The 17,943-nt window shown below is 50.7% G+C and overlaps 1 protein-coding gene across 1 annotated transcript; it reads right to left on the reverse strand.

Moving 5' to 3' along the window:
- Nucleotides 1-319: 319 nt before the first annotated feature.
- Nucleotides 320-16,483, reverse strand: vill (villin-like; the record flags this gene model as incomplete). Its single annotated transcript, XM_079754373.1, has 20 exons — nucleotides 16,357-16,483; nucleotides 16,131-16,205; nucleotides 14,982-15,172; nucleotides 13,772-13,880; nucleotides 13,071-13,181; nucleotides 11,263-11,468; nucleotides 10,870-10,948; nucleotides 10,296-10,394; nucleotides 9,734-9,887; nucleotides 9,012-9,112; nucleotides 8,669-8,806; nucleotides 8,296-8,454; nucleotides 7,794-7,973; nucleotides 6,938-7,083; nucleotides 6,342-6,486; nucleotides 5,836-6,024; nucleotides 2,733-2,795; nucleotides 1,357-1,985; nucleotides 1,014-1,206; nucleotides 320-433 (listed from the first exon to the last, which is right to left on the reverse strand). Exons 1-20 carry the CDS (start codon nucleotides 16,426-16,428, stop codon nucleotides 320-322), a joined length of 3,153 nt encoding a protein of 1,050 aa, XP_079610499.1. The 5' UTR covers nucleotides 16,429-16,483.
- Between the last annotated feature and the right edge of the window lie 1,460 nt (nucleotides 16,484-17,943).

The raw sequence follows: 17,943 nt of genomic DNA on the forward strand, positions 1-17,943 counted from the left end.
TCTAGGTTATAGGCCACTAATAGTAGATTATTGATCATGCGCTATTTTTTGATATTAAAATTGTTAACTCATCTGTTCTTTGCGATTTGTAAAATAAAAATCAGTTTTAGTAGAATACAATTAGATGCAATGCCCATATTTCTAACAAAGCTAATATTCTAGATCATGAAGGGAATCTGCTTGCTGAATGACCTGGTTCGACCCAACATACATCTATTCTAATCTAGGGAACTGGAGTTTGTTCATAAAGCTAACTGCTATACTAAGCTCGGGGGTTTTCCTTTTACACCAACCCACTGTGCAACCAATCGCCTCCTGTCTAAACAAGCCCCGCCTTCTTCTTCAAGTCGCTCTGACGCCATGCTGGCAGGCGTAGGAAGTCAGCGCGGTTGGTGCCCAACAGGTTTTCGAAGTCCACATCAGAGAGGTACATCTGGCAACAGACAAACAACACACTCAAAGATTTACAAACAACACCAGGGTCTGGGCTACATCTTGGATGCATTTTCCTTACAGCATGCTAGGATTGGATAGCCTGACCCCTGATGTTTGGTTGACCCCTTTAGTGCTGTGCTACATCACTACTGGGGGTTGGACCCCTGGCCCCTTAGCAACCACAGAGCCTTTCCTAGCGTACACCTCTCCACACCGGGCTGCAGCAGCCTGCTCTGTTTGTGTTTGATTCAGAGATCCAAAAATGATCCAGATTCAAATGGAACCAGATTCATAAATGATCCACATTGATAATGGATAACTGATCCCAATTCATAACTCTAGCAAAGGTCTGTGCTACACACCACCTTGGTGGCTGCCGCACTCCACCTTTGACCTTTTTGGGTTTCTCTAAACACAAGGACGCGGGGTGGAAGCGTTAAAGCTGATGAATTGTTAAAAAGATCCATTGCGAAAACGGATCCATATTCATAACATGAATGTGGATATATTGATAACGGATCCTGATCTCTTCTGAACCAGGTCCATAACTGATCTAGGTTCCCTAACACAGTGCGCACCTCTTTCTGCCTGGGGTCCACTCCTTGGGGCATCTCCTCCGGCTGCCGGTTGACCAGGTGCTCAGGGGCCACGTGATGCTGGGAGCCCCCAGAGGACTCCTCTGTCTGGGGGTCCCAGTTCAAGCCCCTGGAGTAGCAGGAGAACATTGTGCTGCCTGCTGGGGTGGGGGACTGGGGGGCGTCGCTGCCTGACCTGTACCCTGACACAACCCCTGAACCGCACCCTGGTCCTGTTCCAGCCCCTGATCCATACCCTGGCCCTGTTCCAGCCCCTGATCCACACCCTGGCCCTGTTCCAGCCCCTGATCCATACCCTGGTCCTGTTCCAGCCCCTGATCCATACCCTGGTCCTGTTCCAGCCCCTGATCCATACCCTGGCCCTGTTCCAGCCCCTGATCCATAGCCTGGCCCTGATCCGTTACCAGGCCCAGACCCTGTTCCAGCCCCTGATCCATACCCTGGTCCTGTCCCTGACCCAATCTCTGACCCAATCCCTGATCCATTTCCTGAACTGAACCCTGAACTAACCTCTGTCCTGTACCCTGACATATTCCCTGACCCCTGCCCTGATCCTTGCCCTGAAACAGACCCTGACCCGTACCCTGACCCTAGCCCTGATCCTTGCACTAACCCGTATCCGGAGACAACCCCTGATCCTTGCCCTGATCCTGATACAACCCTGGTCCCATACCCTGACCCTTGCCCTGACCCTTGCCCTGAAACAGCCCCTGTCCCATACACTGACCCTGGCCGTGATCCCGGGGACAGGTTCATAGAGAGGCTTGACTTGGCCCTCTGACTGGATGGGCTGGATGGGTCAGCCGGACTGGAGGCTCTTGGGGACAGCCTTCCCCCTTGGGTCATGTAACCTGGAGGGGTACCTACTGGGCCCCCCGGGGAGCTGTATGACAAGCTCCCATTCCCGTTTGTAAACCCAACGGGGTTCTTACTCAGATTGGCTTTGTTGAGGTCCTGCAAACACAAGAAGGTGGAACAGAAGTATCAGATGGGTGATGACTGAGGTACATGACTGGGGAATAATTAGGGCTAGGGTTAGCGTTAGCATTAGTGTTAGCGATAGTGTTAGCAATAGCGTTAGCGTTAGGGTTAGGGTTAGGGTTAGCGTTAGGGTTAGCTTTAGGGTTAGCGTTACGGTTAGCGTTAATGTTATGGTTAGTGTTAGCATTAGGGATAGCGTTAGGGTTAGAGTTAACGTTAGAATTAAGTGTTAGTGTTAGCATTAGGGTTAGCGTTTGTGTTAGCGTTAGTTTTAGCGTTAGCGTTAGGGTTAGCGTTTGGGTTAGGGTTAGCGTTAGAGTTAGCGTTACTGTTAGGGTTAGCATTAGGGTAAGTGTAATTGATAGTGTTAGCGTTAGCGTGGGGTCATCCCTATGTTCCCCAGGTCCTATGTTCCCCGGGTGCAAAGGGTTAGGGTCAGGTTTAGGGTTATGGTTAGGGTTAGGTTAGGGTGAGGGTTAACCCTAAACCCAACCCTAACCATAACCAATCGGAGGAGAGACATTCTAACCAATCACAGGCGAATCAGAGGCGAAAAAGGCGGTAGCCTACTTGCCCCCCCATCCTACGAAAAAAAGATTTGCTCACAGGGTCCTATGTTCCCCGGGCACATACAAAGCGGGGAACATAGGACCCGGGGAACATAGAACCCGGGGAACATAGGTACGCTCCCGTTAGCGTTAGGGTTATTCCATCACTTACGACAGTGATCACGGACCCTGCATCACTCAGCTCCTTCTTCATCTGCTCATAGGAGTTCCCTCCCTGTTGAGACACCAGGGCTTCTGCTCAGTTAGTATGATCAGTTATAATGCAGCAGATATACAGAACTAATAAACACCTGCACAGACACTTCAATATTCGTTTTCCCCAATGCTCTCACACTGTGTTCTGCGTGTTTCCCTGTTTCATCATCCTGGACATCCATGTGAGGTGATAAGAATACTATGAGTGTTGGTCACATGGTTAAAATTGTGGTAAAGGATCGATCCAAGCGTGGTTAGTACGCTTGGATCAATCCTGGCTGGGGTCTCCTTAGGGACAAGGTGTGGGGCTCAGCCATCCGTGAGGAACTCAGATTAGAGCCGCTGCTGTCCTCTGCCTAGAAAGGAGTCCGTTGAGGTGGTTCATCTGGTGAGGATGCCCCCTGGGCGCCTCCCTTGGGAGGTGTTCCAGGCACGACCAGTGAGGAGGAGGCCTCGGGGAAGACCCAGGACTAGGGGGAGAAATGGTATCTCAACACTGGCCTGGGAACACCTCGAGATCCCCCTGTCAGAGCTGGTCCGGGTAATGGAAGAGCTGCTGCCCCCGCAAGCAGACCCCGGATAAGTGGTTTGGAAGATGAGATGAGGAGGATCACTCCTCGCTATTGAGTCTTTAGGAGAGCCTTTTATCTTAAGGGTGACATCTATATATATATATATATATACACAGTGGGGAAAAAAAGTATTTAGTCAGCCACCAATTGTGCAAGTTCTCCCACTTAAATAGATGAGAGAGGCCTGTAATTTTCATCATAGGTATACCTCAGCTATGAGAGACAAAATGAAAAAAAGAAATTCTAGAAAAATCACATTGTCTGATTTTTAAAGAATTTATTTGCAAATGATGGTGGAAAATAAGTATTTGGTCAATAACAAAAGGTCATCTCAATACTTTGTTACATGCCCTTTGTTGGCAATGACAGAGGTCAAACGTTTTCTGTAAGTCTTTACAAGGTTTTCACACACTGCTGCTGGTATTTTGGCCCATTCCTCCATGCAGATCTCCTCTAGAGCAGTGATGTTTTTGGGCCTTCGCTGGGCAACACAGACTTTCAACTCCCTCCAAAAATTTTCTATGGGGTTGAGATCTGGAGACTGGCTAGGCCACTCCAGGACCTTGAAATGCTTCTTACGAAGCCACTCCTTCGTTGCCCGGGCGGTGTGTTTGGGGTCATTGTCATGCTGAAAGACCCAGCCACGTTTCATCTTCAGTGCCCTTGCTGATGGAAGGAGGTTTTCACTCAAAATCTCACGATACATGGCCCCATTCATTCTTTCCGTCACACGGATCAGACGTCCTAGTCCCTTGGCAGAAAAAAAGCCCCAAAGCATGATGTTTCCACCCCCATGCTTCACTGTAGGTATGGTGTTCTTTGGATGCAACTCAGCATTCTTTCTCCTCCAAACACGACGAGTTGAGTTTTTACCAAAAAGTTCTATTTTGGTTTCATCTGACCATATGACATTCTCCCAATCCTGTTCTGGATCATCCAAATGCTCTCTAGCAAACTTCAAACGGGCCCGGACATGCACTGGCTTTAGCAGGGGGACATGTCTGGCACTGCAGGATTTGAGTCCCTGGCGGCGTAGTGTGTTAGTGATGGTAGCCTTTGTTACTTTGGTCCCAGCTCTCTGGAGGTCATTCACTAGGTCCCCCCGTGTGGTTCTGGGATTTTTGTTCACCGTTCTTGTGATCATTTTGACCCCACAGGTTGAGATCTTGCGTGGAGCCCCAGATCGAGGGAGATTATCAGTGGTCTTGTATGTATTCCATTTCCTAATAATTGCTCCCACAGTTGATTTCTTCACACCAAGCTGCTTACCTATTGCAGATTCAGACTTCCCAGCCTGGTGCAGGTCTACAATTGTGTTTCTGGTGTCCTTTGACAGCTCTTTGGTCTTGGCCATAGTGGAGTTTGGAGTGTGACTGTTTGAGGTTGTGGACAGGTGTCTTTTATACTGATAAGGAGTTCAAACAGGTGCCATTAATACAGGTAACGAGTGGAGGACAGAGGAGCCTCTTAAAGAAGAAGTTACAGGTCTGTGACAGCCAGAAATCTTGCTGGTTTGTAGGTGACCAAATACTTATTTTCCACCATAATTTGCAAATAAATTCTTAAAAAATCAGACAATGTGATTTTCTGGATTTTTTTTTTCATTTTGTCTCTCATAGCTGAGGTTTACCTATGATGAAAATTACAGGCCTCTCTCATCTTTTTAAGTGGGAGAACTTGCACAATTGGTGGCTGACTAAATACTTCTTTGCCCCACTGTATGTATGTATATTGTGGCGACCACGGGTGTGGGCGCCATGTTCCGGAGCCGCGGGGGATTCTGGGAGTTGGGGTTGGGGTAGTCAGTTGACAAAGGGGGTTTTGTTGATTTGTTCTGTTGTTGGGGCTAATGGGTTCGGGATGTTGTGTGTTAATTGTGTGTTGTTCCATTGTTGTGTGATGTGTAGTGTGATCGGCACCATTAGTGAGAGTGTTGTGTGTGTTGGTCAGGTGTCCCGTGTTTCTGTTACGTTCGGTTGTTAATAAAGGCAGTCCGTAGTCGTGCGGTGTATGGGGCACGGAACTGCATAATTGTTCAACCTGGGCTCCCGTCTCGTCCTTCCCGTGCTGCCACAATATATATATATATATATATATATATATATATATATATATATATATATACCATACCATACCACCAGGTTTGAGTGTGATAAGAAGCCGTTTTTTTTTGAAAATCTGCCTCTCCTGACATCACAAGTTGGCGTGTATCCGGCATACATCGAGGTGAACACGCCCACCCGTGATGTCAGAAGAGGCAGAAATTCAAAACGGCTTGTAACGGCTAATCGCACACACACCTGGTGGTATAATATGTCACTTTTAAACAAACTTACATTGAACCTTATTTTTGAGCTCCATGTCATAACACAGCAGGGAGGGGTGAGGCCAGGTTTACTAGACTCTTTGAAGATTCAAACCCAGAGCCTTTCTGCTGGGAGTCCAACATCCTCCTGACCACCGACCACCCTTGGACCCCCTACTCACGCTCCACTTGTGGGGGTCCCAGGCGTTGAACCAGCCGGTGAAAGTGGGGGGTTCGTAGCCCTGCTTGACGGAGATGAGGGGCGTGTCAAGGTCGCGTCCCGCCGGGTGGGTCCTCAGGTAATCCAGCGCGCTGCTGACGGCCTCCTGGGTCTCGTGCTGATTGGCCGAGCTGCCGATCCACAGGAAGACCTAGAGAGTGTGGAGCGGGGGAGAGAGACAGAGACCACCAGAGAGAGAGAGAGAGAGAGAGAGAGAGAGAGAGAGAGAGAGAGAGAGAGAGAGAGAGAGAGAGAGAGAGAGAGAGAGAGAGAGAGAGAGAGAGAGAGAGAGAGAGAGAGAGAGAGAGAGAGAGAGAGAACAAAGGTTTGGTTCATGCATAAAACATAACAACTCTTTTGGGCTTTATTTAATAATGAATTGAGGCGCTGGCCTCCCTTTCTTTTCCCCTGAAAGGAGAAGCAGACAGGACCTCCAGGATGGAGGCTTCAGGCCGGCGGGGAGCTCACCTCCTCCCAGGTGTCCAGCAGCATGACGTCCTCCTCGTCCAGGTCCGTCTGTGTGAAGTCGTACACCTCCTCCATCTGGAAGCGGCCCGTCTGATTGGAGCACTCAAACAGCCGGGGGGCGTGGAGCGGCTCCTCATTCTGCAGCCTGCAGATCGACCAGAGCATCACGTCTTATTTGTGGTGAGGCACGTGTTCTGTGACAGGATGAAGGTCACTCCCTCTCCTTCTGGAACTCGTCTGTTTCCATCTTGTTGACACATTTTTGACCTAACTTCAAGTTGCAGCATCAGGAAAAGACGGATGTTTGGTTCTATGGGAGACATAGACCTTTGTAGTTCACCAATGTGTTAGTAATACAGTCTCGAGACCTGTCCGAAAGGCAATGCAGAAAACACATCATAGCTCATTGGAGGGAGGCAGGTTGAGGCAGGCCGAGCTAGGCAGGGCCAAACAAGGGCTGTCAGCTAAATGGACACAGGGACTCACATGTCTTAATCTTTTTGGACCTGATCAAGCTGTTCTAGATCTATTTTCTCCCAGGAAGCGTCTCCACAGCCAACAAGCGGTGAGAGTGTCAGGTGGCCGGTTGACTGTACCTCTTGTCCCTGGCGTACGGGGCCTTTCCCCCCAGAGCGACCCAGAATTCGGCGGGTTCCTGATCCTCCATCACCACCTGCTTGTCCTCCTTGGAGAGCACGTCGGACATGGCTCTGCCCATCAGGCGCTCATCTCCGCTGCAGCCCTGGGACACAGAACCAAGACACACAAACACACACACACACACACACAGAGTCACCACCGACACCGCAAGGCTTCCTGTTGTGGTCGCTGCTTCATCTCAGTCTGTGTCTTGGTTTAGCCCTGAGTGAGTCACCATCAGTTTCAGAGTATCTAGCGTCTAACTATTAACCACACACGTAAGCAGAGACACACGCATATCAACCAGAACCGGAGCGGTGCTCATCTCGGTAGAACCGAGAGGTGCAGAGCAGAACCGAGAGGTGCTCACCCTGTAGAACCGAGAGGGGCAGAGCAGAACCGAGCGGTGCTCACCCTGTAGAACCAAGAGGTGCTCACCCTGTAGAACCGAGAGGGGCAGAGCAGAACCGAGCGGTGCTCACCCTGTAGAACCAAGAGGTGCTCACCCTGTAGAACCGAGAGGGGCAGAGCAGAACCGAGCGGTGCCCACCCTGTAGAACCGAGCAGTGCTCACCCTGCAGAACCGAGCGGTGCTCACTCTGTAGAACCGAGAGGTGCTCACCCTGTACAACCGAGCGGGCTCACCTGCAGAGCGAGCGCGCTCACCTGTAGAGCGAACGGGCTCACCTGTAGAACCGAGCGGGCTCACCTGTAGAGCGAGCGGGCTCACCAGTAGAGCGAGCGGGCTCACCTGTAGAACCGAGCGGGCTCACCTGTAGAGCGAGCGGGCTCACCTGTAGAACGAGCGCTCACCTTGCCGTACCACAGGTAGCTGGTGGCGGGGGTCTTCAGCAGAAACACGTCGTTGGTGTTGAGGGAGGAGGCGCGTGCCGGAACCTCCGTGGCCTTGGTGTTCAGCTCGCTGCTCCCACGCACCTGGAAGAGACGCGCGTCCGAGCTGGGGGGCGCCACGCCCGGCCTGCCCGTCCCACCCTGCACGCAAACACACACACATGGAGACACTCGTATAGGAATGTACACACACATACATACAAATATAATTATGTACACCCATACACACACATAAACACACACACACACACATACACACACGCAAACGCGTGTAGACACACATATGCATGTACACATACGCATGCACACACACAAACACATACACACACACACACACACACATGAAGGCCGAGCATATGTACCCACATTCAGATTAATAAAGAAACACACATTCCCACACATACACACAGCCAGACACACACTGGTATTTGCATATGGACATGGCCGGTGGTTTTGGGCGCACCTCGAACAAGATGAGCTTCCCTTTGAAGAGGGCCAGGAAGTGACGCGGCTCCTTGCCCATGACCACCCTGACCTGGACGGCCGCCCCCTGGAGGCTGTTGTCCACGTTCACCGCCTGGAAGGCACACGCTGTCACCTCGTCCCGGGTGGCGTGGCGGCCCTACCGCACACAATCAGGTCAGTGCTATGCTAGCCCACGCTATGTGCTACGTTAGCTGTAGAGCTCCTGCGAAACTACGCTCTAGGATGAAATGCTGAGCAAAACATTGGAAATAAACAAGGAAATAAATGAAACGTTTAAAAACAATGAACACATGAATGACTACATGAATAAATGGAGGATTGGAGAGGGTAAGGGTGTGGGAAGCAGCCACCTGCCACATGTACAGGATATAGTGCTGCCTGCTGGACATCCGGTAGGAGTAGAGCACCAGGTAGCAGTCCCCTCCGTAGAACTGTCCGTAGCTGCTGGGCTTCACCTCGGCCAGCTCCACGTTTTCAATGCGCCAGATCTGCACAGGGTGGGTTGCTGCCTTAGTGCCCATGAGCTTTACACTAGAGGGTGAACTGGGCACGTAAGGGGTAGCTAGATGAGAAATTGTGTGTGTGTGTGTGTGTGTGCGTGCGTGCGTGGGTGTGTGCGTGTGCGTGGGTGCGTGTGCGTGCGTGCGTGCGTGTGTGTGTGTGTGTGCGTGCGTGTGTGTGTGTGTTCCCTGCCTTCACGTCTCCTGAAGCGTCGTCGACCATGCGCTGCTGTGCTGCCAGCTCAGGGCGAGCGTGGAGCTCCATCACGTTGAACTTCACCTGCTCCACCTTGGCTGCAGGGGGGAGAGAGTGTCAGAGTTATAGTTCAGGGCGAGCGTGGAGCTCCATCACGTTGAACTTCACCTGCTCCACCTTGGCTGCAGGGGGGAGAGAGTGTCAGAGTTATAGTTCAGGGCGAGCGTGGAGCTCCATCACGTTGAACTTCACCTGCTCCACCTTGGCTGCAGGGGGGAGAGAGTGTCAGAGTTATAGTTCAGGGCGAGCGTGGAGCTCCATCACGTTGAACTTCACCTGCTCCACCTTGGCTGCAGGGGGGAGACAGTGTCAGAGTTATAGTTCTAAATGTTAGAACTTTGATTGGAAGAGCTTCTGTAAATAATTCTAAAAACGTCTGCTGCTATTCCGGGGCTTAGTGGTGAACACGAGGCGATGCTCTGGACGCCACACTCTACTTTGGTTCCCTAAATGTTCTTCTTACCATCAAATCACCTGAATGGGCCAATCCCACACACACATCACACACACACATACCAGGTACCAGGTACCAGTAACCTCATTCTGGTGATCGAAACGCAAAAAAAAGGCAGGCGAAGTTGAGGCGAGTAGAGGTGGTACTGTCTGTGGAAATTGCCATAAGTGTGTGCAGGGCGGGCTCGAGGTGTGTGTTGGGGTACCTATTCTCCCCTTGCTGTAGGTACTGCCGAGGCCCACGGTCTGGTTCTTCTCCCTCCAGGACTGGAACAGGTGTTTAAAGATGGCCGACTCGGCTCCCTCACTCATCACCTCCACGTTGGTGGTGGCTGGGTAGCTCTTGGCTTTGATAAAGCCCTGGGCGGAGAGGAGGGACACAATTCAATTGTATCACGTTTCTTTGGCAGACGATGGTTTAACATAGTAATACAAAACAATGTGGAATATTTCTATTTAATGGTAATGGGAAAAACAACAAATTTATCATGATCATATTTTCATCCCATGATTGCCCATCTATAGAGGGGAGATGTGTTGTCTAAACACTGACTTAGACCCCCCCCCAGGTCATGTGGTATACGTTATTTATGTGACCCTTTAATAAAGTTGCCCTACGAAGACAACACATCCCAGAGCGACCATCTTGGCTCTAGACGCTAGGAGATGTGCTTATACTGAGACTACAATCGTTCAAAACTCAATCCAGGCGACGTTCCCCAGGAGGCCGCTGGGCGAGCCAGGTCGGTTTGAAGCCCCGCCTCTCACCACCGCACTGCTGAGGGCGGAGCGGCGCTCCTCCGGGGACGCCTGGCCGCCCTTCCACACCAGCAGGCTGGAGCCGCCCTGGTCCACCAGGTAGCAGTCCTGGGGGAGAGGGAGAGTTAGGGAGGGGGGGGAATCAGAGGGGGCAGGGGGAGAGAAAATGAGGAGAGAGAGAGGGGGGGGGGAGAATAAGAGGGGGGCAGGGGGAGAGAAAATGAGGAGAGAGAGAGAGGGGGGGAGAATAAGAGGGGGGCAGGGGGAGAGAAAATGAGGAGAGAGAGAGGGGGGGGAGAATAAGAGGGGGGCAGGGGGAGAGAAAATGAGGAGAGAGAGAGGGGGGGGAGAATAAGAGGGGGGCAGGGGGAGAGAAAATGAGGAGAGAGAGAGGGGGGGGGGGGCGACAGAGAGAACACACCATGTATTTAATTATGTAGGAAAGAAATACCCTGACATGTACTTGAGAGCTGTGATACATGTGACACATGGTGTGAGGAGGAGGAGGAGGAGGAGGAGGAGGAGGAGGACGAAGGGGGGGAGGAGAAGGAGGAGTGTGTGAGGAGGAGGAGGAGAGGCTCACTGTGCAGTGAAGGAGGTCCTGGGTGAGGGGCTGGGATGCCACCTCCTGGACCACCAGCTTGCCGCTGCTGTCCGTCACACTGAGGAAACACACTCTTTACTATGAATGGTCCAACAGAACTAGGGGGTCATTTATCTGGGAGAGAGGAGTCTCAAAGCCCTCCGATCTGGTCAGAGGGGGACTAGAACGATTGGCCCCAGATTCCACCCCTATACCAAAAAAAACACCTTCTTAATTAAAGTTCTTAATTATGACATTTCATACATTTATATTACCTTGGGCTCTCTGGTTGGATGCTAGTTGTACAATGACAATAAAACGGAGTCTAAACTAATCTAAACCAAAGGAAATGATTGCCCCCTGGTGGTGAGTCTGGGGTAGTGCAGTCCTCACTGGTAGAGCTTCACGCTTTGGTTCTGCGCTGTGTTGCGGCTGTCGTCCGGAACAGCGTCTTTCATCTGGCCACTCCTCTGGCCCAGCACCGCCATCATGGTCTTCATCAGCTCCGGGGAGTCTTCCTCGTCTGACCCCTCAACCACGTTGATCTGGGCCCGGCCCCCCCGCTCCCGGTCCCGGATGTCCTGTGCCAACAGGACCGCCTGAAGAACCCAGGAGACCAATCAGAACCCTTCTATAGACCGCCTGAAGAACCCAGGAGACCAATCAGAACCCTTCTATAGACCGCCTGAAGAACCCAGGAGACCAATCAGAACCCTTCTATAGACCACCTGAAGAACCCAGGAGACCAATCAGAACCCTTCTATAGACCGCCTGAAGAACCCAGGAGACCAATCAGAACCCTTCTATAGACCGCCTGAAGAACCCAGGAGACCAATCAGAACCCTTCTATAGACCGCCTGAAGACACCAGGAGACCAATCAGAACCCTTCTATAGACCGCCTGAAGAACCCAGGAGACCAATCAGAACCCTTCTATAGACCGCCTGAAGAACCCAGGAGACCAATCAGAACCCTTCTATAGACCGCCTGAAGAACCCAGGAGACCAATCAGAACCCTTCTATAGACCGCCTGAAGACACCAGGAGACCAATCAGAACCCTTCTATGAAATGCCTAACGACACCAGCAGACCAATCAGAACCGTTCAAAGGTCATCCAACTGCTGCTCTCGAGGCCAGTCGAGACCAGTAGAGACAAGGTAGGGACCAGGTAGAGACCAGTAGAGACCAGGTAGAGACCAGTAGAGACCAGGTAGAGACCAGAAGAGACCAGTACAGACCAGGTAGGGACCAGGTATAGACCATTAGAGACCAGGTAGAGACCAGGAAGAGACCAGGTAGAGACCAGTAGAGACCAGGTAGAGACCAGTAGAGACCAGGTAGAGACCAGTAGAGACCAGGTAGGGACCAGGTATAGACCATTAGAGACCAGGTAGAGACCAGGAAGAGACCAGGTAGGGACCAGGTATAGACCATTAGAGACCAGGTAGAGACCAGGAAGAGACCAGGTAGAGACCAGATAGAGATCAGTAGAGATCAGGTAGAGACCAGTAGGGACCAGTAGGGACCTGTAGAGACCAGTAGAGGCCAGTAGACACCAGGTAGAGACCAGTAGACACAAGGTAGAGACCAGTAGAGACCAGTAGAGACCAGTAGAGACCAGTTTGAGACCAGGTAGAGAACAGTAGGGACCAGTTGAGACCAGGTAGAGGCCAATAGACACCAGGTAGAGACCAGTAGACACCAGGTAGAGACCAGTAGAGACCTGTAAAGACAAGGTAGGGACCAGGTAGAGACCAGTAGAGACCAGGTAGAGACCAGAAGAGACCAGAAGAGACCAGGTAGGGACCAGGTATAGACCATTAGAGAAGAGGTAGAGACCAGGTAGAGACTAGCAGGGACCAGTAGAGACCAGTAGAGGCCAGGTAGAGACCAGGTAGAGACCAGTAGACACAAGGTAGAGACCAGTAGAGACCAGTAGAGACCAGGTAGAGACCAGTAGAGACCAGGTAGACACCAGGAGAGAACCATTCTCTTTATCTACCTGCTATGATGTCATCCCTCTCTTTCAACACCATTTCCTGTCTCTCTACTCGCCTATTTCAGGACAACAAAGCCCATAAAATACATCTACATCTATATCTATCTATATATATTTATAAATACATATATATATATATACATGTATATGAGGCCGTGTGGTAGGGTTCAGCGCCCCCTGTGGGGGGAGTGTGACCACAGACCTTGAGCTTCTCTCTGCGGTTGCTCTGGGGCCCGTTCCACTGGATGATGTTCTTCCCCATGTCCAACAGGAAGATGTCCCCCTTGTTGAAGCTGTTCCAGGACACGTCCACCTGGTCCAGAGCACATTGAGACCATGAGTCCTCACCCACTGTTGGAGCCATAACGGAAATATGGCAATAATGGAATGGAAATAATAGTCATTTATATAACTATGGTCAAATTGAGTTTGTATTCTGTCTGGCTCCCTCCGTAGGTCATTTCTATTATTGCATTCATTCAGCCAATGAAGGGATTTGATTCACCTGCGGGAATGTGAGACAAACGAGAGTGAGACGGGGAAGTTTTTTGACCTCAAATGTTTGTTGAAAAGTATAGTTATCAAGACAAATCATTTTTGTTTGAAGCTTTATTTAATAAAACATTTTTGTTTAAACTTCGAATCAGATTGCTTTACTTTGGTTTGGGATTGTGCGACGTCTACCCCGCTCCTACAGTGGCTTCTGTACCCACTCTATGCTCATTGGGCTACGATGTCAGTGTCAATGATGGCTGGACAAACATCAGGGCACTGATCTCCTGTGGCTCTAAGAAGGACCACAGAGCCCCCATGAGGGGCTGGCCCCCGGGACCCGCCAGGCTCCCGGGACTCCAAGGCGCACGGTGGCCCCCCATGCTCCCGGGGGCCCCCGGCCTCACGTACCTCCGTCGCCGTGACGTTCTTGCGTCCCTTCACACGCAGCAGACGCAGGATGCTGTAGCAGTTGGTCTCCACGTGCTGGAACCCGGACGCCACCCCACCCTTCTTGTAACTGGGAGGGGGGAGACGAGCATTAAGGGAGGGAGGGGGGAGACGAGCATTAAGGGAGGGAGGGGGGAGACGAGCATTAAGGGAGGGAGGGGGGAGACGAGCATTAAGGGAGGGAGGGGGGAGACCAGCATTAAGGGAGGGAGGGGGAGACCAGCATTAAGGCAGGGAGGGGGAGACGAGCAATAAGGGAGGGAGGGGGGAGACGAGCATTAAGGGAGGGAGGGGGAGACGAGCAATAAGGGAGGGGGGGGGAGACGAGCATTAAGGGAGGAGGGGGGAGACGAGCATTAAGGGAGGGAGGGGGAGACGAGCATTAAGGGAGGGAGGGGGGAGACAAGCATTAAGGGAGGGAGGGGGAGACCAGCATTAAGGGAGGGAGGGGGGAGACGAGCATTCAGGGAGGGAGGGGGGAGACGAGCATTAAGGGAGGGAGGGGGGAGACGAGCATTAAGGGAGGGAGGGGGGAGACGAGCATTAAGGGAGGGAGGGGGAGACGAGCATTAAGGGAGGGAGGGGGGAGACCAGCATTAAGGGAGGGAGGGGGAGACGAGCACTAAGGGAGGGAGGGGGGAGACGAGCATTAAGGGAGGGAGGGGGGAGACCAGCATTAAGGGAGGGAGGGGGAGACGAGCACTAAGGGAGGGAGGGGGAGACGAGCATTAAGGGAGGGAGGGGGGAGACCAGCATTAAGGGAGGGAGGGGGGAGACCAGCATTAAGGGAGGGAGGGGGAGACCAGCATTAAGGGAGGGAGGGGGGAGACGAGCATGCATATGTGTGTGTGCATGTATGCGTGTGTGTGTGTGTGCGTGTGTGCGTGTGTGCGTGGGTGCGTGTGTGTGTGTGTGTGTGTGTGTGTGGGTGTGTGTGTGTGTCTCTGTGTGTGTGTGTGTGTGTGTGTGTGTGTGTGTGTGTGCGTGTGTGCGTGTGTGTGTGTGTGTGTGTGTGTGCGTGTGTGTGTGTGTGCGTGGGTGCGTGTGTGTGTGTGCGTGTGTGCGTGGGTGCGTGTGTGTGTGTGCGTGGGTGCGTGTGTGTGTGTGTGTGTGTGCGTGTGTGCGTGGGTGCGTGTGTGTGTGTGTGTGTGGGTGTGCGTGGGGTCCTCACATGAGGCCGTTCTTGAAGTAGCTCCTGAAGGAGGGGGACTCGGCCCCCTGGACCTGGCGGTGCTGCACCGGGCTGCCCCCCAGGCTCTGGTCCAGCTGGGTCACCAGGATGGCCGCGGCCCCCTGCTCGTCTTGGGAGGAGGAACTCCCGATCCAGTAGTGGATATCAGCCGCCCCCCCCGCAGAGCGCTGCTGGGGTTAGACACACACACACACACACACACACACACACACACACACACACACACACCACATAGACACAGTCAAACAAACACAGTCATACACACACACACACACACACAGAGACACACACACACACACACACGCACACACACACGCACACATACACACACACACACAGGGAGAGAGGAACACATCACACATACATAAGGAGAAAAACCAGCAATGTCTGTCCAGTACTCACATAGAGTCCAGTACTCACGTAGAGCAGCAGGTAGCAGAACCAGTACTCAGAGCAGCAGGTAGCAGAACCAGTACTCAGAGCAGCAGGTAGCAGAACCAGTACTCAGAGAAGCAGGTAGCAGAACCAGTACTCAGAGCAGCAGGTAGCAGAACCAGTACTCAGAGCAGCAGGTAGCAGAACCAGTATTCACGTAGAGCAGCAGGTAGCAGAACCAGTACTCACGTAGAGCAGCAGGTAGCAGAACCAGTACTCGGAGCAGCAGGTAGCAGAACCAGTACTCAGAGCAGCAGGTAGCAGAACCAGTACTCGGAGCAGCAGGTAGCAGAACCAGTACTCAGAGCAGCAGGTAGCAGAACCAGTACTCAGAGCAGCAGGTAGCAGAACCAGTACTCACGTAGAGCAGCAGGTAGCAGAACCAGTACTCGGACCAGCAGGTAGCAGAACCAGTACTCGGAGCAGCAGGTAGCAGAACCAGTACTCAGAGCAGCAGGTAGCAGAACTAGTACTCACGTAGAGCAGCAGGTAGCAGAACCAGTACTCACGTAGAGCAGCAGGTATCAGAACCAGTACTCGGACCAGCAGGTAGCAGAACCAGTACTCACGTAGAGTAGCAGGTAGCAGACCCAGTACTCACGTAGAGCAGCAGGTAGCAGAACCAGTACTCAGAGCAGCAGGTAGCAGAACCAGTACTCACGTAGAGCACCAGGTAGCAGAACCAGTACTCACGTAGAGCACCAGGTAGCAGTCTCCTTCGAAGAAGTTCCCAAAGCCCTGAGGCGGAACAGGAACCATTTCCATGTTCTGGAGGAACACAGCATGTCATTACTGAGGAGAGACTAGCATCTCTAAACACCTCTTCAAATGGTTGAATGTGACCCATTCAGAGCCACGCATAGATACGCACACACACACACACACACACACACAACAGCAAATTGGGTGGTAGACTCACGTTGATGGTCCATATCTGCAGACCTGGTTTGCGGCTTACGTTGGGAAAAAGGTTTGGAGCTGGGTCAGCCATCCCGCCGGACTACAACACAAAACTACAGGTCGGACTGGATAAATAGCACCGTCTTCACACTGGAACTACAGTCAGTCATTCAGTGTGAAACTTCACACTGAATTAAACAGCATCTGGATCATGCAATTTAATATTTTAGCAAATATTTTGCATTTCACATTCAAGACGGCCATATGAATGGGTAACTTAATTATTTATTGTTTCATAATAATTATTTACTTTTCTTCAGAATGTTTTAAAAAGGCAAATAAATGATAACATTTATAGAAGAGGTTTATAAATGTTTTATAGAAGGTGATTTTTAAAATATATATAAAATATACTTTAATAATTTGTTATTATCATTATTTGCTCAAGTTTACAAAGTAGCTTCTTCCAAAATACCACAACTCCGCCATTAATACTGCATGTAGTACTCAACATCCACAGAGTACTTCATAGTACCAGCTCAACGCGGTGTGTATGTGTGGTTAGGAGGTGTGTCCCTAAGAGTGTACCTTAATACATGATCAAACCACTGTCTTTCTTTAAAGAACCACTGCCTTTTTTTGAAGTTATAATTTTTATTTAGTTGATAGGGACAATGCTCATTGATTGACAAACAAGTTTCTTGCTGTAAATAAGCCAGAGTTAGCTGCAAATACTCATTTCTATCTGTTGTTCCTAGCCAGATCTTAAAGACAAAACACATAACTGATCAAATATAAGAGATTAAACAGGAATTTAAAAAACAATAAGTTTCTCTTTAAAGAACAGACCGTCTCACTTTGAAGAACCACTGTCTCTCTTTATAGAACAGGCTTTCTCTCTTTAAATAACGACTGTCTCTCTTTAAAGAACAGGCTGTCTCTCTTTAAATAACCACTGTCTCTCTTTAAAGAAACACTGTCTCTCTTTAAAGAACAGGCTGTCTCTCTTTTAAGAGCCACTGTATCTCTTTAAAGAACAACAGTCTCTCTTTAAATAACCACTGTCCCTATTTAAAGAACAACTGTCTCTCTTTAAAGAACAGGCTGTCTCTCTTTAAAGAACAACTGTCTCTCTTTAAAGAACAGGCTGTCTCTCTTTAAAGAACAACTGTCTCTCTTTGAAGAACTGTCTATCTTTAAAGAACAACTGTCTCTTTTTGAAGAACAGGCTGTCTCTCTTTAAAGAACAACTTTCTCTCTTTAAAGAACAGGCTGTCGCTCTTTAAAGAACAACTGTCTCTCTTTAAAGAACTGTCTATCTTTAAAGAACAACTGTCTCTTTTTGAAGAACAGGCTAACACCTTGTAAGGACAGATGTGTACAGAAGGCTAACAGAAAGCGTTGAAATACAAAAAAATAAGGTACCTTGCTGATCAATCCAAACCTTTATTTAAATCAGTGGAGCTGACAGAGCCAGGATTGTGTGTAAGTCATTAACTATGAGAACCCTTCTGCACCTCTGGAGCAGCACACCATGTGAGGAGCGAATGTAACCCCGCTGACCAGTAGGTTGCCATGGCAGCTGATAAATAGGTGTGGTGCTTTG

The sequence above is a fragment of the Pollachius pollachius genome (genome assembly GCF_949987615.1).
Source record: "Pollachius pollachius genome assembly, chromosome: 17".
In the NCBI taxonomy this organism is placed as follows: Eukaryota; Metazoa; Chordata; class Actinopteri; order Gadiformes; family Gadidae; genus Pollachius; species Pollachius pollachius.